Source organism: Mobula birostris, chromosome 12, assembly GCF_030028105.1.
Source record: "Mobula birostris isolate sMobBir1 chromosome 12, sMobBir1.hap1, whole genome shotgun sequence".
Lineage (NCBI taxonomy): Eukaryota > Metazoa > Chordata > Chondrichthyes > Myliobatiformes > Myliobatidae > Mobula > Mobula birostris.
In genome coordinates, this window is record NC_092381.1 from 61,929,952 (window position 1) to 61,954,011 (window position 24,060).

Sequence of the window (24,060 nt, forward strand, 5' to 3'; positions counted from 1 at the left end):
CTATGCTGCTGTGGTGCCCGCTTTCTGTCAGTGAAGCCTATGGAACAGTCTAAAGCAAGAGCCAACATTGTAACATTCCATTCAGGGAAGAAATTTTAGTTTTGAAGAGACAACATTGCATAATCAAGTACCTTTAGAATTGGGAAGAGTATAGGCTATTGGATTCCTTTGATAAATGAAACAATTCTTTGATTTTCATAAATGTTTAATACAAGTTTCACATGTCCTTCAGTAAAGCAAAACCAACTAATGGAGAAATGAGAGGGCAGTGTAAGTATAGGGAGAACAGGGCCCCTCAGACAACAAAATGGAAAGCTGTATGGAGCTATGGCAGGTAAATGAGGTCCTCAATGAATACTTCTCTGCTTTTACTGTGGAGCAGGAGATCATGACTTTAGAACTTAAGATGGCTAATGGGATGTCTTGGGATAGTTTGTTTGCAGTGGAGGTGGTACTGAATGGCTTAACATATATGAGAGCTTCAGAGGCTGATTGGGTATATCCAAGAAACTAGAGAAGAAACCATGGGAGCCCTGGATGAGATACATGCATTACTATTAATGATGGGTGAAGTGCCAGAAGGCTGGAAGGTGACTAATGTGCATTTATATGAAAAAGGTTGAAAAGAATCTGGGACTGATACACCAAATAAGCTGACATCTGTGGTATATAGGTTACTAAAGGGGCTTCTGTGGAACAAGATATACATGTATTTGTGAAGATGGTGGTTGATTCGGGATAGACAGCACAGCTTTGTGGATGGGAGATTAGTCCCACAATTTTGAGTTTTTGTTTGAAGAAGTAACCAAGAAAGTTGATGGGAGTAGGGTAGTAAAGGTAGTATATACACAGTGCCTTGTAAAGGTATTCATTTCCCAACCCTTTGTTCACATAAATGAGTATTACAATAAGGGATTTTAATATATTTAACTGAAAAATTTTATTTGCGACTCTCATGCCCCTTTTTTACACAGTACAGCCCCTAAAAAATGGAAAATTGTAAAACATGATAAACTAAAAATTCAAAACCTGAAATGTCAGGTCAAAAATATTCATTTCCCCTTTGCTCAATACTTAAATCACCTCTCACAGTGATTATAGCCAGCAGCCTTTTTGAATAAGTCTCTATAAGTCATTCAATGTGATGGAACAAGATTTGCCCATTCCTCCTTACAAAATTGCTCAAGCTGTGCCAGGTTAGTTGGGGAATGGCGGTGGACAGAAATCTCGAGGTCTCGCCAGAAATGTTCAATCAGGTTAAGGTCAAGAATCTGACTGGGTCACTTAAGGACATCAATCTTCTTCATTTGAAGCCACTCCATGGGTGCTCTGGCAGTTTACCCAAAGGTCATTGTCCTGCTGAAAGACAAACTTCCTCCCCCAGTTTAAGCTTCTGGCAGAGGTGAGCAGGTTTTAATCCAGAATCTCTCAGTATTTAACAACATTCACCTTCCCATCAATCCTGACCCGATTGGCAGTCCCTCCTGCTGAAAAGCATCCCCACAGCATGATGCTACCTCCACCACACTTTACAGTAGGGATGGTGTTACCTGGCTGATGCACATTATTAGATTTACACCACACGTACCATTTAATGTTGAGGCCAAAAAGTTTCACTTTAGTCTCATCTGACCACAAGACATTCTTCCACATCTTTACAATATCTTTTAAGTGACACTTTGCAAAGTCTTTACAGGCAAGTGTATGCTATTTTTAAAGCCAGGGCTTCTTCCTTGCTACTCTTCCATAAATACCCTTTTTGTACAAGGTCTTGGAAGTTGTGGAGACACAAACTTCATCTCCAGTTGCAGCCACTGACTTCTACAACTCACTCAGGGTGACTGTTGGCATCACAGTGGCCTCTCTTACCAGTAGTACCATTCTTTGCAGGCAACTAAGATTAGAGGGACGGTCTGACCTATACAGTGTGGCTGTAGTTTCATATTGTTGCCAATTTTTCAAAATGGACGATACTAAACTCCGAGATATATTCAGTGCCTTCAAGACCGTCTTGTACCATTCCCCAGATTTGTACTTCTCTGTAATCATTTTCCTGACTTGTCCTGAATGCTCTTTTGACTTCAGGTTGATTTGGTCTGTGAAAAATCTACCATATTGGTAGACATTACAGAGGGAGGGGTTATATATTCTTGCAAATTCATTGATAACAGATGATCCTCCAATTTTTTACAGTACATCAACATATTGGGTGAGTCGCTAAGGTAATAGAGTACATTGCACCTGAGGAAAGTTAGCATAGTAATTACAAAGGGGTTGAAGACACGTTCAGCCTCACAATTGTGGTTTTTATTGTTTAGTAAATTATTCACAGGTTTTGAAATTGTTACTTTGATTGAAATATCATGCACCATGATCAAAAATCCTACTTCAATATATCTTACATTTAGAAAAACAGACAGTAAACTGCCAAAGTATCTGTAGGGGCTAAATACTTTTTCAAGGCACTATAGACTTCATCAAGGTCATTGATAGGGTTCTACATGGCATAGTGATGCTGTGGGGATGGAACTGGACTCTCTCACGGTGGTGTCTGAAAAGAGGACGCTGTCTAAGTTGCATGCCATCTTGGTCAATGTCTCCCATCCACAACATAATGTACTGGGTGGACACAGGAGTACATTCAGCCAGAGACTCATTCCTTCGAGATGCAGCACAGAGCGTCATAGGAAGTCATTCCTGCCTGTGGCCATCAAACTTTACAACTCCTCCCTTGGAAGGTCAGACACCCTGAACCGATAGGCTCGTCCTGGACTTATTTCATAATTCACAGGCATAATTTACAATTCACTATTTAACTATTTATTACTATTTTCTATTACTATGACTATTACTATTTCTATTACTATTTATTATTTATGGTGCAACTGTAACGAAAACCAATTTCCCCCGGGATCGATAAAGTATGACTATGACTATGACTATAGGCTGCTGTGGAATCCAGGAAAAGCCAGCTAACTGATAACACAAGTGGCTTGATAGTAAGAAGCAGAGGATAATGAGGTTGTTTTTTCAGACTAGGGACCCATGACTAGTGGTGTTCTCTAAGCGTTGGTGATAAGTCCATTACTATTTGTCATTTATATCAATGATATAAAACAGCAGTTATACTTCATTAGGAGTTTGAAGAGAATTAGCATGTCAACAAATACACTCAAAAACTTCTATAGATGTACTGTGGAGAGCATTCTTACAGGCTGCATCACTGTCTGGTATGGGGGGAGGGGGGCGCTACTGCACAGGACCGAAAGAAGCTGCAGAGGGTTATAAATTTAGTCAGCTCCAACTTAGGTGCTAGCCTACAAAGTACCCAGGACATCTTTAGGGAGCAGTGACTCAGAAAGGCAGCATCCATTATTAAGGACCTCCAGCACCCAAGGCATGCCCTTTTTTCTCTGTTGTCATCGGGTAGGAGGTACAGAAGCCTGAAGGCACACAATCAGAGGTTCAGGAGCAGCTTCTTCCCCTCTGCCATCCGATTCCTAAATGGACATTAAACCCTTGGAACACACATAAAATGCTTGTGGAACACAGCAGGCCAGGCAGCATCTTTTGGAAGAAGTATAGTCGACGTCTTGGGCCGAGACCCTTCGCCAGGACTAACTGAAAGACGAGATAGTAAGACCTTTGAAAGTGGGAGGGGGAGGGGGAGATCCCAAATGATAGGAGAAGACAGGAGGGAGGGATGAAGCTTCAAGCTGGAAAGTTGATTGGCAAATAGGATACAAGGCTGGAGAAGGGAGAGGATCATGGGATGGGAGGCCTAGGGAGAAAGAAAGGGGGAGAGGAGCATCAGAGGAAGATGGAGAGCGGGCAAGGATTTATCGTGAGAGGGCAGAGAGAGGAAAAAAAGAGGGGGGGGGGAGGAGAAAATAATAAATAAATAAGTAAATAAGGGATGGAAGCAACACACATCAAAGTTGCTGGTGAACACACCAGGCCAGGCAGCAGCTCTAGGAAGAGGCACAGTCAACGTTTCAGGCTGAGACCCTTCGTCAGGACTAACTAAGAGAAGAGTTAGTAAGAGATTTGAAAGTGGGATGGGGAGGGGGAGATCCAAAGTGATAGGAGAAGACAGGAGAGGGAGGGATGGAACTAGGAGCTGGACAGTTGATTGGCAAAAGGGATATGAGAGGATCATAGGACTGGAGGCCTAGGGAGAAAGAAAAGGGGGAGGGGGGAAAACCTCAGAGAATGGGCAAGGGGTATAATGAGAGGGACAGAGGGAGAAAAAGGAGAGAGAGAAAAAGAATGTGTGTATATAAATAAATAATGGATGGGGTACGAGGGGGAGGTGGGGCGTTAGCAGAAGTTTGAGAAGTCAATGTTCATGCCATCAGGTTGGAGGCTACCCAGACGGAATATAAGGTGTTGTTCCTCCAACCTGAGTGTGGCTTCATCTTTACAGTAGAGGAGGCTGTGGATAGACACATCAGAATGGGAATGGGATGTGGAATTAAAATGTGTGGCCACTGGGAGATCCTGCTTTCTCTGGCGGACAGAGCATAGGTGTTCAGCGAAACGATCTCCCAGCCTGCGTCGGGTCTCGCCAATATATAGAAGGCCACATCAGGAGCACCGGACACAGTATATCACCCCAGCCGACTCACAGGTGAAGTGACGCCTCACCTGGAAGGACTGTCTGGGGCCCTGAATGGGTGGTAAGGGAGGAAGTGTAAGGGCATTTGTAGCACTTGTTCCACTTACAAGGATAAGTGCCAGGAGGGAGATCACTGGGGAGGGATGGGGGGACGGGGGGGGGGCACGAATGGACAAGGGAGTCGCGTAGGGAGCGATCCCTGTGGAAAGTGGGGGGGGGGGGGGGGAGGGAAAGATGTGCTTAGTGGTGGGAACCCGTTGGAGGTGGCGGAAGTTATGGAGAATAACATATTCCACCCGGAGGCTGGTGGGGTGGTAGGTGAGGACAAGGGGAACCCTATTCCTAGAGGGGTGGCGGGAGAATGGAGTGAGAGCCCCATTCCCATTCTGATATGTCCATCCCATTCCCATTCTGATATGTCGTCCCATTCCCATTCTGGTATGTCTATCCACGGCCTCCTCTACTGTAAAGATGAAGTCACACTCAGGTTGAAGGAACAACACCTTATAATCTGTCTGGGTAGCCTCCAACCTGATGGCATGAACATTGACTTCTCAAACTTCCGCTAATGCCCCACCTTCCCCTCATACCCCATCCATTATTTATTTATATACACATATTCTTTTTCTCTCTCTCCTTTTTCTCCCTCTGTCCCTCTCACTATACCCCTTGCCCATCCTCTGGGTTTTCCCCCCCTCCCCTTTTCTTTCTCCCTAGGCCTCCAGTCCCATGATCCTCTCATATCCCCTTTGCCAATCAACTGTCCAGCTCTTGGCTCCATCCCTCCCCCTCCTGTCTTCTCCTATCATTTTGGATCTCCCCCTCCGACTTTCAAATCTCTTACTAGCTCTTCTTTCAGTTACTCCTGACGAAGGGTCTTGGCCCGAAACATCGACTGTACCTCTTCCTAGAGGTGCTGCCTGGCCTGCTATGTTCACCAGCAACTTTGACGTGTGCTGCTTGAATTTCCAGCATCTGAAGATTTCCTCATGTTTGCATTTTTAAATAAGAGATGGGGTAAGAAGGGGAGGAGGGGCATTAACAGAAATTAGAGAAATCAATGTTCATGCCATCAGGTTGGAGGCTACCCAGACGGAATATAAGGTGTTGTTCCTCCAACCTAAGTGTGGCTTCATCTTGACCGTAGAGGAGGCCATGGATTGACATATCAGAATGGGAATGGGACGTGGAATTAAAATGTGTGGCCACTGGGACACTGCCTCATTTTTTTTTAGTATATAGTATTTCTGTTTTTTTGTACAATTTTTAATCTATTCAATTTATGTATACTGTTAATGATTTATTCTATTATTATATTTTGTTTTTTTCTTCTATATTATGCATTGCATTGTACTGCTGCTGCTAGGTGATCACATTTCATGTCACATGCCAGTAATAATAAATGTGATTCTGATTTGGATGAAAATATACGAGGTAAAGTCAGTAAGTTTGCAGGTAACACTAAAACAAGTGGTGTTATCAACAGTGAAGATGATTACAACAGAGGGATCTTGTTCAGTTCAGCAAGTGGGCCAAGGAATGGAAAATGAATTCAGATAAGTGTGAGTTGTTACATTTTGGGAACATAAATGAGGGTAGGACATCCATGATAACTGTAGTACCATTATGTGTGTTTTATAAGAGGCACCGAGGAATTGGCATTACAAATAGACAGGGTGGTGAAGGTGTCTTTTGGCATGCTGGCCTTCAGTATAGAGTGGGATGATGTAAAAGATGTTGGTCAAACTACATTTGGGATACTATGTTGTGTTTAGGTTTTGTCATTCTACTGTAGGAAAGATGACATTAAGCTAGAAAGAGTGCAGAGGAGAGGAGAGTACAAAGATATTGCTAAGACTTGATCGACTGAGTTATATAGAGAGCTTTAGCAGATTGGAACTTTTTCCTCGGAGTGCAGGAATGAGAGATGATCTTATAGTGGTATATGAAGCACAGATAGCTTTTTATTTATTTATTGGAATGTGCTTGAGAAAGAATGATTTCAAAACAGCTACCTGTTGTGCTTGACTTATTTGAAGCAGGGCTGCAGTCAGTATAGGATTTGGCAAAACTGGTAGGCCACAGGTAGTCCCCAGCATACCTTAAGGGAAGAAACCAAATTTGAGAACGTGAAGAAACATTTTTCTTCCACAAATGTTCATTTTAATTTTCTAAAAAAAAAATCAAGGTATTAACAAGGAAAATTACTTAAAATTAGTCACACAAACATTGGAACTGCTCCATATCACACACATCAAAGTTGCTGGTGAACGCAGCAGGCCAGGCAGCATCTCTAGGAAGAGGTACAGCCGACGTTTCAGGCCGAGACCCTTGGCCGAGACGTCGGCTGTACCTCTTCCTAGAGATGCTGCCTGGCCTGCTGCGTTCACCAGCAACTTTGATGTGTGTGGCTTGAATTTCCAGCGTCTGCAGATTTCCTCGTGTTTGCCTTTTTAACTGCTCCATATATTTTTTTTGCATGTGACATATTTTGCTCATGCTGAGTGTCACATCTAATTCACTATTTATCCAATGCCGAGAAGTGTCCAAGAGAAAAATCAGGGTTTGATTAAACATAAAACATCTTGCTTCATTTTATTTGCAAAAACCTACAGGCATAACTTTTAACATCATCTTTAGATTAGAATGCTGCACAGCACTAATTAACTAACCTGAGCATATGATTCAGTTTTACACAAACTTTAAATGCTGAGTAATATTAATCTTTATTACACCAATACTCAATCTCCCTCCGAGTATACACAAAAGACTCTATAGCAATAAATGAGAATAATCAAGAGAATATTGACCCCAGGATGCCCTAAGCTTCTGGCTTGAAACTTCAGCATCAGCTAAATATAGATCAAAAGTTCAAACAAAAAGCTGCCAAAAGTTATTGTGCTTCCTGTTGATCCCATTTTTGAACTTGCCTTGCAGGTAGGAAGACTGTTTAGAACCCTTACCCACCCACTGCCCATTAGCCCCTCCTCATACACTAACTGGTAAAAGCAACCCAAACATTATAGAAGTTGCAACAGAATTCATGGCTTCACTGACATTCAACAATTCAAGCTTAGCTATCTAAACATTATCCAAGTGTATACAGTTGTAGAAACTTCCATGTGTTGCAATTCTTTTTCCTCAGTTTTGCATCACCTAAAAAATTATTTTCGGCATTTTCTATTTTAATACCAAAGTAGTTACAAGATTTGCACACATCTCAGCTCCAATATTGGACTGGTAATCTTAAAAAAAAAGGTTTAGGTAATGCTAAGGAAGGTGGTTTGAATTCCATCCACTGCCTCTCACACTAGTAGTTTAAAGCCTTCAAGCCATCTAACCCACCTAGACATTCATCTGGTCCAGTTTAAGCAGAATCCATCCCAAAAGGATTGGCCCTGCCAGCATACCATGGGACTGAAATTGGAAGTGAAATTCCTTCCTTCTGTGGTACTCTGAACCATGCAGTTAACACTGATCTCCTCTACCCTGTATTCGTTTACAAATGGCTCCAGTAAGAATTGTAATTCTCTGAAGAATCTCAATCTTTTGGGTATCCATTGGATTAGTTTCTCCCTGAACTACTGTATAAAAACTGTATCCTCTTCCTTTTGTCATTATAAGCTCTTCACCAGTTCCTCGGAAAAGTCCTCAATCTCAGTTTCTACAAAAGCAACACAGGCTTTACCATTAAGTTAGACCTAAAGAGAAATATATCAATCATTATACTTTCTCTTAACATTATTATGTTTCTTTTTTACTCTTCTCATTGGAATGGTCTATTGTACCATGTTGTGATAGTTAGATTGCCCACTCTTCCAACAATCTTTGTTCACATCTATACAAGCAGAAAATCCCTGGAACAAATACAATAAGGAAACATCTGAAGACTCCAGAACCATTACCTGCTAGATACCCATACACGCTTGATAAAGACAAATCTAAAAATGTTACATATATTTCTTTGGAAAGAGCTGCAAAGTAACTCACTTTTTTTGCCAGCGTGCCCATTGAAGTAAGGTCTCAGGAGCAACTGCAATACAGGATTACCCAGGGCATTTATGAACTGCAAAGGGTTGGGTGCAGGAAGGAGACCTTTACTGCTGTTTAACAACTTAAAAGGAAATTTAATTCAGTTAGACATCCAACTACTGCAAAACCATATATGTAGGAATTTATGTAATAGCAAATGCATCATAAAGGAAAATCATTTACAGAAATAATTTAAAAACCATGAAAAAATAATTTATAAACCATGAAAATTTAATGAGAATGAAAATGTTTGCAGTGAAGTGAGACATTCATGATTTGATTCAAAATAATTTTAATTCATGGAATTATTGAGACACTTACATTCAGTTGAGACTGCCACCTGCATTTTCCCCAGATCCAAATGTACTTTTTATGGCTCTGTGAATCCAGTTTCATAGGAGACTTTTCTGCATGTTTGCTCATTGAGTGATCCATGAGAACTGAATACACCTCAAGGACTGAACCCAAGGCCGACCCTCACAAATTGCCTGATGGCTTTTCACACGTAAGGTATTTTGATCATAAAAGAAGTGGTGCGGTGGGAAAGTAAGGGACTCTGGCAGGCTATTAAAGTATTCAAGTTTTGATTATACAATTCCTTTGTTGTCCTTTAAAATTCGAAACATAATTCTATTGCTCCCAAGTAGAGCCATGCATAGTCAGAAGAAAAATGGGCTTGCAACTCTCAATGTCTTTATATAATGCTGAAAACCAATTCAAGTCTCAAGCCTCATTATCAGTAATGTTGCTCATCACTGAACTAAAAATAAAATGAGGGCCACAATCTATTAAATACAATTCTTCTTTTGCAAGAGGTTTAAAGATTATTACTTACCAGCCTTTGGGCAGCAATAAGTGCTGCTAGCATACTGCGTCCCGGAAGCCCTGGAGCACAAAATGAAACATTGACATGGCTACCCCCAATAAGCATTCCATTAGTGGATCGTTGAACTAATTCAGTTTGATCAGCAGTCTGGTACTCTACGACTGCAAAGGACAGTTGGCTACCTGAGCCCTGGGCAAGCTGACAAATAAATGGAAGAAAAACAAGCATATTAAAAAAAACACTTGAACACCACTAGCAAGCCACTCATGTAATATGTGGTGGATAGTTGAAGGAGTTTCACTGGGAGCATTGCTTTCTCAACCTTTCTAAACTGAATTTGGTCAAGTTAGACAAAAGGGCTAGAGAAGAAATGGCTTTTTGAAGGAACAAGAAAAAATACAATAAAAGGAGCAATTTAACAAAGTATAGTGGATTCTGGTTAATAGGGCCATCAGTTAATCAGGACAACTGCTTATTTGGGACAAAAACATAGAAACATAGAAAACCTACAGCACAATACAGGTCCTTCGGCCCACAAAACAGTGCCAAACATGTACTTACTTTAGAAATTACCTCAGGTTACCCATAGCCCTCTATTTTTCAAAGCTCCATGTACCTATCCAGAAGTTTCTTAAAAGACCCTATTGTATCCGCCTCCACCACTGTCGCCAGCAGCCCATTCCATGCATTCACCACTCTCTGCGTAAAAAACTTATCCGATATCTCCCCTGTACCTACTTCCAAGCACCTTAAAACTGTGCCCTCTTGAATTAGCCATTTCAGGCCTGGGAAAACAACAACTACTACTGCTGCTACTACTACGTCGACTCAGGCCTAGGGGGCCAGCGGCAGGCAATTATGCCTTACAAGGCGTGAAACAAAAGACTGTGTTACGTGCCACTCCTCATACAAACAGTAGGTGGCCGTTGACTCACAAAGAGTTCATCCGCCCTCTGACAGGTTTTGTTTTTAGTCCTGCTGGGTGCCACACACCCTCCTCCCTGGTTAACCGAAGAGCACCAAGAGTTGTGCCGGTTGAGTCGCCAACAACCCGACCCAAGACAGGTAGTACTGGGCTACGTGGTACCAGTAGCAAGGCAAGGACCTGACCTAACATTATCTGGGAAAAAGCTTCTGACTATCCACACGATCAATGCCACTCATCATCTTATACACCTCTAACAGGTCACCTCTCATCCTCCGTTGCTCCAAGGAGAAAAGGCCGAGTTCACTCAACCTATTCTCATAAGACATGCTCCCCAATCCAGGCAACATCCTTGTAAATCACCTCTGCACCCTTTCTATAGTTTCCACATCCTTCCTATAGTGGGGTGACCAGAACTGAGCACAGTACTCCAAGTGGGGTCTGACCAGGGTCCTATATAGCTGTAACATTACCTCTCGGCTCTTGAACTCAATCCCACGGTTGATGAAGGCCGATGTACCGTACGCCTTCTTAACCACAGAGTCAACCTGCACAGCAGCTTTGAGTGTCCTATGGACTCAGACCCCAAGATCCCTCTGATCCTCCACACTGCCAAGAGTCTTACCATTAATACTATATTCTACTATCATATTTGACCGACCAAAATGCAACCACCTCACACTTATCTGGGTTGATCTCCATCTGCCACTTCTTAGCCCAGCTTTGCATCCTATCAATGTCCCGCTGTAACCACTGACAGCCCTCCACACGATCCACAAACCCCCCTGACATTTGTGTCAGCAAATTTACAAACCCATCCCTCCACTTCCTCATCCAGGTCATTTATAAAATTCACAAAGAAAAGAGGTCCCAGAACAGATCTCTGAGGCACACCACTGGTCACCGATCACCATAAAGAATATGACCCTTCTACAACCACTCTTTGCGTTCTGTGGGCAAGCCAGTTTTGGATCCACAAAGCAAGGTCCCCTTGGATCCCATGCCTCCTTACTTTCTCAATAAGGCTTGCATGGGGTACCTTATCAAATGCCTTGCTGAAATCCATAGACACTACATCTACTGCTCTTCCTTCATCAATGTGTTTAGTCACACCGTCAAAAAATTCAATCAGGCTTGTAAGGCATGACCTGCCTTTGACAAAGCCATACTGACTATTCCTAACTATATTATGCCTCTGCAAATGTTCATAAATCCTGCCTCTCAGGATCTCCTCCATCAATTTACCAACCACTGAAGTAAGATTCACTGGTCTATAATTTCCTGGGATATCTCTACTTCCTTTCTTGGATAAAGAAAGAACATCCGCAACCCTCCAATTCTCCATAACCTCTCCCATCCCCATTGATGATGCAAAGATCATTTCCAGAGGCTCCGCAATCTTCTCCCTCACTTCCCACAGTAGCCTGGGGTACATCTCATCTGGTCCCAGTGACTTATCAACTTGATGCTTTCCAAAAGCTCCAGCACATCCTCTTTCTTAATGTTTAGATGCTCAAGCTTTTCAGTCCTCTGTAAGTCACCCCTACAATCGCCAAGGTCCTTTTCCATAGTGAATACTGAAGCAAAGTATTCATTAAGTACCTCTGCTACCTCCTCTGGTTCCATACACACTTTTTCACTGGCACACTTGATTGATCCTATTCTCTCATGTCTTACCCTCTTGCTCTTCACATACTTGCAGAATGCCTTGGAGTTTTCCTTAATCCTGCTCGCCAAGGCCTTCTCATTGCACCTTCTGGCTCACCTAATTTCATTCTTAAGCTTCTTCCTACTAGCCTTATAATTTTCTAGATCTCTATTATTACCTAGCTTTTTGAACCTTTTGTAAGCTTTTCTTTTCTTCTTGACTAGATTTTTAATTCCTTTGTACACCATGGTTCTTGTACCCTACCATGCCTTCCCTGTCTCATTGGAATGTACCCATGCAGAACGCCACACAAATATCCCCTGAACATTTGCCACATTTCTGCCGTGCATTTCCCTGAGAACATCTGTTCCCAATTTGTGCTTCCAAATTCCTGCCTGATAGCTTCATATTTCCCCCTACTCCAATTAAGCACTTTCCTAACTTGTCCGTTCCTATCCCTCTCAAATGCTAAGGTAAAGGAGATAGAATTGTGATCACTATCTCCAAAATGCTCTGCCACTGAGAGACCTGACACCTGACCAGGTTCATTTCCCAATACCAGATCAAGTACAGCCTCTCTTCTTGTAGGCTTATCTACATACTGTGTCAGGAAACCTTCATGAACACACCTAACAAACTCCATCCCACCTAAACCCCTTGCTCTAGGGGAGATACCAATCAATATTGAGGCAATTAAAATCTCCCATCACAACAACCCTGTTATTACTGCACTGTTCCAGAATCTATAAAGCTGTCTTCTTTTTTTCTTTCCACCAGTCTAACTCGCTAACATCCACTGCCTGCGTAGTCGTGCCTCAACAACTCTTAAATAAGAAAAACTAATTGAGAAATTAGCCGGGATTCCCTTTGCCTATTTGGGACACTATACTGCTCAACTGGGATAGGAGACTGTTGATGAAATGTTTCTAACTCGTGTCAGTCATGTGCACTTGCATGGCCATTAGACAGTATGCAGAAAACAGTTTTTAAATAGCATCAGATGCAACTAATTGTGTTCAAAAGGCAGTGATTTTTGTCACTGATAGTTTCTGAGAAATAAGCAGCAAGACAATTCAGAACTGTTTTGCTCACTGAAGTTTCAAGCATTCAAGACTAGAATGGCTGCTAATGAAAATGAAACTATTTCTCTACTTCAGGTTAGAAACTATGAAGAATTTGAAGGGATCAACAGTCATCTTGAATATTACAATGAAAATAAAGATTTGGAAGATGTAAATATTGAAAGCATTGTAAGAAGGCAGTCCATTATTTACACTAGGTGGCTGCGCTGATCTTGTTCATTTACAGTCAATCAAAAGAACATGGCAGTATACGCTGGATTAATTCCTCTGTTGATAACTATCACAAACTAATACACAATTTTACAGTACTGTAGTAGTATTGGTAGAGTTCTAATTTGTTCTGTATTTTACTTAAATACATAATTTGTTACTCAACTAAATAGCAGTTAGTCTTTTTTTTAAATATACCATTTTTACCATTTCCATGAAACTTTGGCTAATTGGGGCAAATGCTTGATTGGGCTAAAATGCACTGGTCCCAGTATGACCCAATTAAATGGAATCCACTTATTGAAAACCCAATGAAATGGCCATTGACAACTTTGAACTGATTTACTCAATATACAGTGTAACACTAAAGCATTAAAACAAAAACTCAGTTTGTGAGATACCTAAAACAAGCAGATTTTCCAAAGTAAATTACCAGGAGTATGAAACAAAAGTGCTTTCTAAAGACTTGGCAAAATATTTAAAAGATAGCTTCATAAAAATACTACCATTTTAATCTTATACATCACACAGAGACAAGAGATTCTGCAAATGCAGTTAATTTTGAGCAACACACTCAAAATACTAGAGGAATTCAACAAGTCAGGCAGCAACTATGGAGGGAAATGAGCAATCTATGCTTTGAGCCAAGACTCTTGATCAGATCTGGAAAAGAAAAAGGCAAAAGATAGAATAAAAAGTGGGAGAAGCATAAGCCTGCAGGGAATAGGAGAGTCCATGAGAGAGAAGAAAGAGTAGGAGGAACAGTCCTTCCAGGTGAAATGGCGCTTCACCAGCAAGCCTGTCAGTGTAACTTATTTAATCTGGTGCTACCTATGTGGCCTCCTCTACATTGGTGATACCTGACGCAGATTAGGAGGTAGCTTCGTCAAACAAATTGCTCCATCTGCGTCAAGAGCCAGGATCTCCCAAAGCTCAGCTACTTCAATTTCACCTCCCATTCCCGCAATGATGCATTCTCCTCAATGCCATGATGAAGCCAGAAGCAGGTCATTAGAAGATAAAACATTATAACATTACAGCATGTTACATATTCTTCAGCCCACGATGATGTGCTGACTTTTTAACCTACTCTTAGATCAACCCAATTACATATCCCTTCACTTTCTCTGTCATCCATATTTATCTGAGAGTTCTTAAATGTTCCTAATGTGTCTGCCTCCACCACCACCACCCCGGCAGCACATTTCTTGCACGCAGCACTCTGTATAAAATAACTTACCACTGATAGTGCCCCCCCCCATATTTTTCTCCAGTCACTTTAAAATTATGCCCCTTCTTTCTTTGCTCTAAATAGAAAAGCCCTGCCCTTTTAAGACACACTCTCTAATCGGACAGCATCCTGGTAAATCTCCTCTGCACCCTCTTCAAAGCTTCCATGTCCTTCCTATAATGAGGTGACCAAAGCTGACCACAATATTCCAAGTGTTGTCTACCCAGGATTCTATAAGAGCTGTAATATTACTTCGCAGCTCCTGAACTCAATCCCCCAACTAATGCTGGGAAAAAAACCATATGCCTTCTTAACCACCCTATCAACTTGCCCGGAACCTCCGAGGGACCTATGGACATAGTTCCAAGATCCCTCTGTTCCTCCACACTGCTAAGAAATATGCCATTAACCCTACATTCTGCCTTCAAATTCGACCTTCCAAAGTGAATCACTTCACACTTTTCTAGATTGAACTCCATCTGCCACTTCTTAGCCCAACTCTGCATCCTATCAATGTCCCATTGTAACTCGTGACAACCTTTTATACCCTTCACAACTCCACCAACCTTCATGCCATCATCAACCTTAATAACCCAGCCTTCCACTTCCTCTTCGAAGTAATCCCAGAGCGGATCCCTGCAGAACACCACTGGTCACTGACCTCCAGGTAGAATACACTCCATCTATGACCACCCTTTGCCTTCTCAGAGCAAGCCAATTCTGAATCTACACAGTCAAGTTTTCCTAGATTTCATATCTCCTGACTTTCTGGGTGAGCCTACCATGAGGAACCTTATCAAATGCCTAGTTAAATTTTGCCCCATCAACTGCCTGTCCTTTCTCACAGTCTCTCTAAGCCTTGCATCTACAGTATTGAGCAAAAGTCTTCGGCACCTATATACAACTGAGGTGCCTAAGACTGTTGCACAGTACTGTACTTGTTACCATGGAGTGGAGAGCAACTTTGTAAATCTGGCTGGAGTAAAGGATGCTGGTAATGACAAAGGTGGAGCACTGAGGGGTGTGAGACAGGTGCCGGCGAAGGGGGGTGGGTGTGTGTGTGTGTGTGTTTATTTACAACCCAGCCTTCAGCCACCAGGCAAGATCATTTAGTTCAAAACAATTGGTTTATTGATCATTACAGAATGCCTCTCAGGTGCTTCCCTTTCCCTTCCTCTATTCTCAACAATAATTCCCCTCTCCTTGCCCTCTTGCCACTCAGCCCACACTAGAGATCAATATCAGAATCAGGTTTAACATCACTTACATGTCATAATATTGTTTTTTTTTTGTGCCAGCTGTCAGTGCAATACATAAAAATTACTACATTACTGTGCAAAAGTCTTGGGCACCCTGGTTATATATATATGTGCCTAAGACTTTTGCATAGTACTGTACCTGTACACCAACTGTCCCATTCACCACCCTATCACTCTGGTTAACTCCCTGCCAATTCAGTTTCCAATTCAGTTTAAATCCTCCCTATCAGCTCTATCAAATCTGCCCGCAAGGATATTGGTCTCCCTCTTGTTCAAATGCAAAATGCCCTTTTTGTACAGGTCATACCTTCACCAAAAGAGATCCAAATAATACAAATCTGAAATCCTGCCCTCATACCAGTTCCTCAATCGCACATTCATCTGCCAAGTCACCTTATTCTTCTCCCACTAGTGCATGGCACAGACAGCAGTCCAGGAGTTACTACCCTTGAGGTTCTGCTTTTCAGGTTCCCATCTAGCTTCCTATATAATCTCTTCAGGATCTCATCCCTTTTCCTACTTATGTTGTTGGTACCGATACGCACTGTGATTTCTGACAGCTCACCCCCCCCCCCCTTTAGAACTCCTCTTCTGCCCAGTCACCCAGCGACCTGCCTTCGCAACTTAGGAATGCCTAACCCCCACCCCCACCCTCCCCCCTCCACATGGCTCTTAACTGTTACCCTCTCATTCTCCCTATGAGCCACAGGTCATCCAGCTATCACCTCCAAGTGTCTTACATCATCCCCTTTCATCCTTCCTCTCCCACCCACCATTCCACTCTCATCTGGACTCACCTATAGTATTACCTGCAAGCTTGTCCTCCTCCCCTTCCCCCTGTCTTTTTCTAGCTTCTACCTTCTTTCCAGTCCTGATCAAGTATCTCTGCCTAAAATGTTGCCTTTTCATTTCCCTCCACAGACGCTGCCTGACCTGCTGAGTTCCTACAGCATTTTGTGTGTTGATCATGCATCACACAAGCACCCAAGAGGGCTCAGTCACTCCAGGTAACACAAATAATCCATTTAAAAATACTAAGCTGTCCAGACGAGAAAGATGGCTGTTTGAATTCCAAATTCCAGATAAGACAAAAATCATGTTCAAGTCAATATTTAGTGATCCATGCTGGAATTAGGTGGGGTTGCACTATGTTTTAACAAAATCTAAATAGCTTTATTGTGAATCACAATACTATCAAATACAATGAAAAGCTACTGCCACTCAAAGAATCTTCAGCATAAATGTATCAGTAATGAAAGACGGATTTTGAAAAATCATTTTATCCTAACTGCATTAATCTAGGTTACTTTTTATTTAAATATTCTTCATATTCTCCAATTTTAGCAATGAGTTGTGGAGACGGGTGAAGTGGCAGAAGGTAGTCAAAAAAGTATGGAAAGAATATTTTGAGTGAATACAAATAAAAGATTTGCGAACACTTCTTTCAGATATCTTTCTGGGAGAACTTCAAAGGCTTGATCCAAATTTCTACAAGAATAGAAAGCACTGCATTTAGAGTGGAATCCAGTATAATTGTAATGGTCAAGAAAGAGGGAAAACTCAGGAAGCATTTGGAAAAACTGGGAACTACATTGAACATACACCACTAAAAAGGCAAATAGGTAATATTTAACAAAATACATAACTTATAGTACTTAAAGGCAAAAAACCCCTACAGTAAAAATAATTTGGGCAAAAAGAGCAGGAAACATGAAAATTAGGCAAATTTCAGGGTACAGCCAATGAGAACCAAGAAACTGCTATTCTTGTCATGAAAAAGCTGCTTAAGCATATTCCACATACCTGACAGAAAACTGGTTTAAACATCTGAGAGAAGAGTTGTGTTAGTTCCTCTGCATCTTTGTACTCATAGGGAATTTTACCAATGCAAAGACACTTTGAATGAAGGAAATCAGGTGACAGATGATCAACATCTGTCCAGTGCACATACAGGATGCAAGATCCCAGTTTTTTACCCATAAGTTCAGATTTAGCTCGAGCAGCAGAGTCCTTCTTCATGTATTCCACAAAACCATAGCCTTTAGAATGCCCAGTAGTCTCACTATAAACAAGGAAGCATCGCTCCATATTTCCATAGCGGTGGACCAACTCCTCAAACTGTTGTTCTGTATAAGAATGCGGCAGCTGAGTAATGCAAAGCAAGCTATCTGTTGGTTGTAGCTGAACAGATATCTCTCTTCCCTGGAAATTGGACTTATGAAATTTGCGAATGGCATCTTGTGCTTGCTCTCCATTCAGCAAAGTAACAAAAGCTGAAAAAGAGAATCCCAGTAAATCAGGAAGTAAAGAAATAGTGTTTTTTTTAAACCTGTGTTTTTTCATCAATGGTACAGACTATCTCCGGGATACAAAAGTGCAAATTACGGACAACTCTACATACGAACAAGTTCCATATTATTAAAATTCAAAAAGCTGATACCCATGCATAATTTTGTTCTTATGGAAGGCAGAGCTAGTTTCCTCTTTCTCTACGCTTAGTAATTGTTTTTTCTCCCCCACACCCATCTTACGTCCTCTTGATGGCATTTATTACAATACCGTGCAGCTGTGGTTTTCATAACGAGAATTGTGTGAATGTTTTGATTTATGAACAAACTCAACAATGAATGTCTGCAAGCATAACCAGTTGTTTAGCCAGTATCAGGTTCTATTAACTTTTCTTTACTCAGATCAAAAACTAATTTGTTCTCCAACTGTTATTCCTAACTACTTAATTATTTACTTACATGCCAACTTTAGATAAAAGAAGTCTGTTGTCTTTGATGAACAAGATTTAGTTTAATAAAATAGTAACTCCCAAGTCTTCAGTGAGTCATAAATTGACTAGCATATATTACAACCAGCAAAAGTGAAAGTTGAATGAAAGATACCTCTCACAATTTCTGCAATGGAAACTAGATATTAGCTTCTATTGGTTATTTTGTTAGCTTCACACAGTTAAAACTGACTGCTTTGTCCCACCAGTCTAACAAGTTTAAACATCATATAAAGACACAAGAGACTGCTGATGTTGGAATGTGGAGCAACAAACAACGTGCAATAGGAACTCAGTAGGTTACACAGTATCTACGGAAGGAAAGAAACTGTCTAGGTTTCAGATCAACACATTCCAATAGGACTTGAAGGGTTTCAACCTGAAATGTTAACCATCTTTTCCTTCCACAGATGCTGCGTGACCCATAGAGTTCCTCTAGTATATTGTTTGTTTCTTGAAATTTAATATACTTAATATTTATTTTCATGCTGATTTAATGGGCTTTCTAAAATTAAATAAAATTCATTGAATGATGCTTTCAAATAGCATCTTGGTAAGTAGTTAAACAACTGACCTAAGTCTCCATTCTTCCCTGTGCAACTGGATCCTCTGTTTCACCTGCAAACCCCAGTCAGTTTGGATTAGCAACAACATCTCCTCCACAATCACTATCAGCATAGGTGCACCACAAGGTTTAGACCCCTGCTCTACTCACTTCATACTTATGACTGTGAGGCTAAGCATACCTCCAATACCATATTTAAATCTATTGCTGATATCACCTTTTTTGACTGATTCAAAGATGGTGAAGAATCAGCATACAGTAGGGAGAATAAAAATCTAGTTGAATGGTGCCACATTCTCACTCAACATCAAAGACTTGATTATTAACCCAAATAGCTGACTATTTACTACAGGAGGAGAAGCAAGAGATCCATGAGTCAAGATCAGAGGTGGAGAGGGTCAGTAACTTTAAATTCCATGGTGATATAATTTCAGAGGATCTGTTCTGGGTGCAGCACGAAACTGCCATTACAAAGAAAGCATGGCAGAGCCTCTACTTTCCCATAACTTTGTGCAGATTCAACGTCATCTAAAACGTTGACAAACTTCTATAGATGCACAGTGGAGAGTATTCTGATGGGCTGCATGATGGTCTGGTATGGAAACACCAATGCCCAAGAATGGAAAAGTCTACAAAAAGTGGTGGATACAGCCTAGTCCATCACAGAAAAAGCTCTCCCCATCATTACATAGAAACATAGAAAACCTACAGCACAATACAGGCCCTTCGGCCCACAAAGTTGTGCCAAACATGTTCCTACCTTAGAAATTACTAGGCTTACCTATAGCCCTCTTTTTTTCTAAGCTCCATGTACCTATCCAAAAGTCTCTTAAAAGACCCTATTGTACCCACCTCCACCGCCGTTGCCGGCAGGCCATTCCACGCACTCACCACTCTCTGAGTAAAAAACTTACCCCTGACATCTCCACTGTACCTACTCTCTGGCACCTTAAACCTGTGTCCACTTGTGGCAACCATTTCAGCCCTGGGAAAAAACCTCTGACTATCCACACGATCAATGCCTCTCATCATCTAATACACCTCTATCAGGTCACCTCTCATCCTTCATCACTCCAAGGAGAAAAGCCCGAGTTCACTCAACCTATTCTCACAAGGCATGCTTCCCAATCCAGGCAACATACTTCTGCTCTGCACCCTTTCTATGGCTTCCACATCCTTCCTGTAGTGAGGCAACCAGAACTGAGCACAGTACTCCAAGTGGGGTCTGACCAGGGTCCTATACAGCTGCAACATTACCTCTCAGCTCCTAAATTCAATTCTACGATTGACGAAGGCCAATACACCGTACGCCTTCATAACCACAGAGTCAACCTGCGCAGCTGCTTTGAGCGTCCTATGGACTTCAACCCCAAGATCTCTCTGAACCTCCCCACTGCCAAGAGTCTTACCATTAATACTATATTCTGCCATCATATTTGACCTACCAAAATGAACCACTTCACACTTGTCCGGGTTGAACTCCATCTGCCACTTCTCGGCCCAGTTTTGCATCCTATCAATGTCCCGCTCTAACCTCTGAGAGCCCTCCACACTATCTACAACCGGTCCAACCTTTGTGTCATCATCATATTTTCTAACCCATCCTTCCACTTCCTCATCCAGGTCATTTATAAAAAACACAAAGAGAAAGGGTCCGAGACCAGATCCCTGAGGCACTCCACTGGTGACCAACCTCCATGCAAAATATGACCCGTCTACAATCACTCTTTGCCTTCTGTCGGCAAGCCAGTTCTGGATCCACAAAGCAATGTCCCCTTGGATCCCATGCCTCCTTACTTTCTCAATAAGCCTTGCATGGGGTACCTTATCAAATGTTCTACTGAAATCCCTATACACTACATCTACTGCTCTTCCTTCATCAATGTGTTTAGTCACATCCTCAAAAAAATTCAATCAAGCTCGTAAGACACGACCTGCCCTTGACAAAGCCATGCTGACTATTCCTAATCATATTATACCTCTCCAAATATTCATAAATCCTGCCTCTCAGGATCTTTCCCATCCACTTACCAACCACTGCGGTAAGACTCACTGGTCTATAATTTTCTGGGCTACCTCTACTCCCTATCTTGAATAAAGCAACAACATCTGCAACTCTCCAATCCTCCGGAACCACTCCCGTCCTCATTGATGATGCAAAGATCATCGCCAGAGGCTCAGCAATCTCCTTCCTCACCTCCCACAGTAGCCAGGGGTACATCTCATCCGGTCCCAGCGACTTACCCAACTTGATGCTTTCCAAAAGCTTCAGCACACCCTCTTTCTTAATATCTACATGCTCAAGCTTTTCCGTCTGCTGCAAGTCATTACTACAATCACCAAGATCCTTTTCCGTAGTGAATACTGAAGCAAAGTATTCATTAAGTACCTGGGCTATTTCCTCTGGTTCCATACATACTTCCCACTGTCACACTTGATAGGTCCTATTCTTTCACGTCTTATCATCTTGCTCTTCACATACTTGTAGAATGCCTTGGGGTTTTCTTTAATCCTGCCCGCCAAGGCTACTCATGGCCCCTTCTGGCTCTCCTAATTTCCTTCTTAAGCTCCTTCCTATTGGCCTTATAATCTTCTAGATCTCTAACATTACCTAGCTCTCTGAACCTTGTGTGAGCTTTTCTTTTCTTCTTGACTAGATTTATTACAGCCTTTGTACACCACGGTTCCTGTACCCTACCATAACTTCCCTGTCTTGTTGGAACGTACCTATGCAGAACTCCACACAAATATCCCCTGAACATTTGCCACATTTCTTCCGTACTTTTCCCTGAGAACGTTTCCAATTTAAGCTTCCAATTTCCTGCCTGATAGCCTCATTAATTCCCCTGACTCCAATTAAACACTTTTCTCACGTGTTTCTTCCTATCTTTCTCCAATGCTATTGTAAGGGAGATAGAATTATGATCACTATCTCCAAAATTCTCTCCCACTGAGAGATCTGACACCTGACCAGGTTCATTTCCTAATACCAAATCAAGTACAGCCTCTCCACTTGTAGGCTTATCTAATATTGTGCCAGGAAACCTTCCTGAACACACCTAACAAACTCCATACCATCTAAACCCCTTGCTCTAGGGAGATGCCAATCGATATTCGGGAAATTAAAATCTCCCATCATGACAACTCTGCTATTATTACACCTTTCCAGGATCTGTTTCCCTATCTTCTCCTTGATATCCCTGTTACTATTGGGTGGCCTATAAAAAGCACCCAGTAAAGTCATTGACCCCTTCCTGTTCCTAACCTCCACCCACAGAGACTCGGTAGACAATCCCTCCATTGCACCCACCTTTTCTGCAGCCGTGACACTATCTCTGATCAACAGTGCCACGCCCCCACCTCTTTTGCCTCCCTCCCTGTCCTTTCTGAAACATCTAAAACCCAGCACTTGAAGTAACCATTCCTGTCCCTGAGCCATCCAAGTCTCTGTAATAGCCACACATTCATAGCTCCAAGTACTGATCCATGCTCTAAGCTCATCCGCTTTGTTCACAACACTCCTTGCGTTAAAATAGACGCATCTCAAATCTTCGGTCTGAGCGCGTCCCTTCTCTATCACCTGCCTATCTCCCTCTCGCACTGTCTACAAGCTTTCTCTATTTGTGAGCCAACCTCCTCTTCCCCAGTCTCTTCAGTTTGGTTCCCACCCCAACAATTCTAGTTTAAACTCGCCCCAGTAGCCTCAGCAAACCTCCCTGCTCCCCTGGGATTCAAGTGCAACCGGTCCTTTTTGTACTTTAAACACATCTTCTTTCTTTTCACTGGTCTGAGACTAGAGTACACCACAAAAATTGCTTTCTGTTTTATAATTCTGCTCGAACTCTTGGGTCTTCTTTCACCAGTCTCTTAAATTTAAACAATCCTCCTCAAAAGATTACTGACATCAAGTAAACAAAAGTTGTTGTTGACTGCAGATCATGGCATCTCTTTGGGTGCTTTGCTGTTGCTTGGTGGGTGGTGGGCACTGATGCTTTTTGCTGAAATGGGTGGAAGAGGGAGGGGGAGGTTGATGCTTTCTGCTGCTTGTGCAGGGGAGGGGGCAGAGGGGGTTTTGGGATTCTAACGTTTTTCTGTCGTTCATTCTTTGGGGTTTTTCTGTTTTTTTGTGGATGTCTGCAAAGACAAGTATTTCAGGTTCTATACTGTATACATACTCTGATAATAAACAAAACCATTTAAACTGCAGAACTCAATAGCTAATACTATAAGAGATGCAGACTCATTTGACACTTAAATGCCAGCTCAAAACCTATTTATTTAACTTTGCTTTTAACTGACATCTTTATTTTTCATGTTTGCAGGTTATCCCAGTTTGATCGACATCATTTATAAGAAAAGTGCTCTGTGAATAAGTTATTATAATCCATGTTATGTACCAGCAGCAAAAGACCACAAACTGAGTCAGGGTTTAATGTTAAACCACTATACAGGTTTCCCCCACCATCCGAAGGTAGAACGTTCCTATGAAACAGTTTGTAAGCCGGAATGTCTTAAAGTGAAGAAGCAATTACCATTTATATGGGAAAAATTTGTGAGCGTTCGCAGGCCCAAAAAATAACCACCAAATCGTGCCAAATAACACATAAAACTTAAAATAACAGTAACATATAGTAAAAGCAGGAATAATATGATAAATACACAGCCTATATAAAGTAGAAATACTTTTCTACAATCATTGCCGCGACGCAATCGGCAATCGCCTCTAATCTGAGCCGACATTTATGTGCCAGGCGGCACCTAATTAGTTAGCTTGTTTATTTCGGCTTTTTTCTTGACGACGTGCTGGGTGTGTCCTGGCTACCGCTGTACCGCGGCATGCTTCGCGGATCAGTATCATTCGGCGGCCTGGAGGTTGGGGACCAAATCA

General features: G+C 41.9%; 1 protein-coding gene across 7 annotated transcripts in view; it reads right to left on the minus strand.

Annotated features, from left to right (window-relative positions):
• Positions 1 to 24,060, minus strand: part of raver2 (ribonucleoprotein, PTB-binding 2) — a 179,018-nt gene that overhangs the window by 110,057 nt on the left and 44,901 nt on the right. For 6 of the 7 annotated variants that reach the window (XR_011888030.1, XR_011888029.1, XM_072273888.1 and 3 more), the window contains exons 3-6: positions 17,635 to 18,104; positions 9,486 to 9,674; positions 8,609 to 8,732; positions 6,634 to 6,719 (exon numbers count right to left, since the gene is read on the minus strand). Coding sequence is in view for 5 of the 7 variants with exons in the window: in XM_072273888.1 (XP_072129989.1) it covers positions 6,634 to 6,719; positions 8,609 to 8,732; positions 9,486 to 9,674; positions 17,635 to 18,104 (869 nt within the window). In the remaining 2 variants the exon portion in view is untranslated. The remainder of the gene's footprint in view (positions 1 to 6,633; positions 6,720 to 8,608; positions 8,733 to 9,485; positions 9,675 to 17,634; positions 18,105 to 24,060) is intronic. The other variant, XM_072273887.1, reaches the window with a different exon arrangement.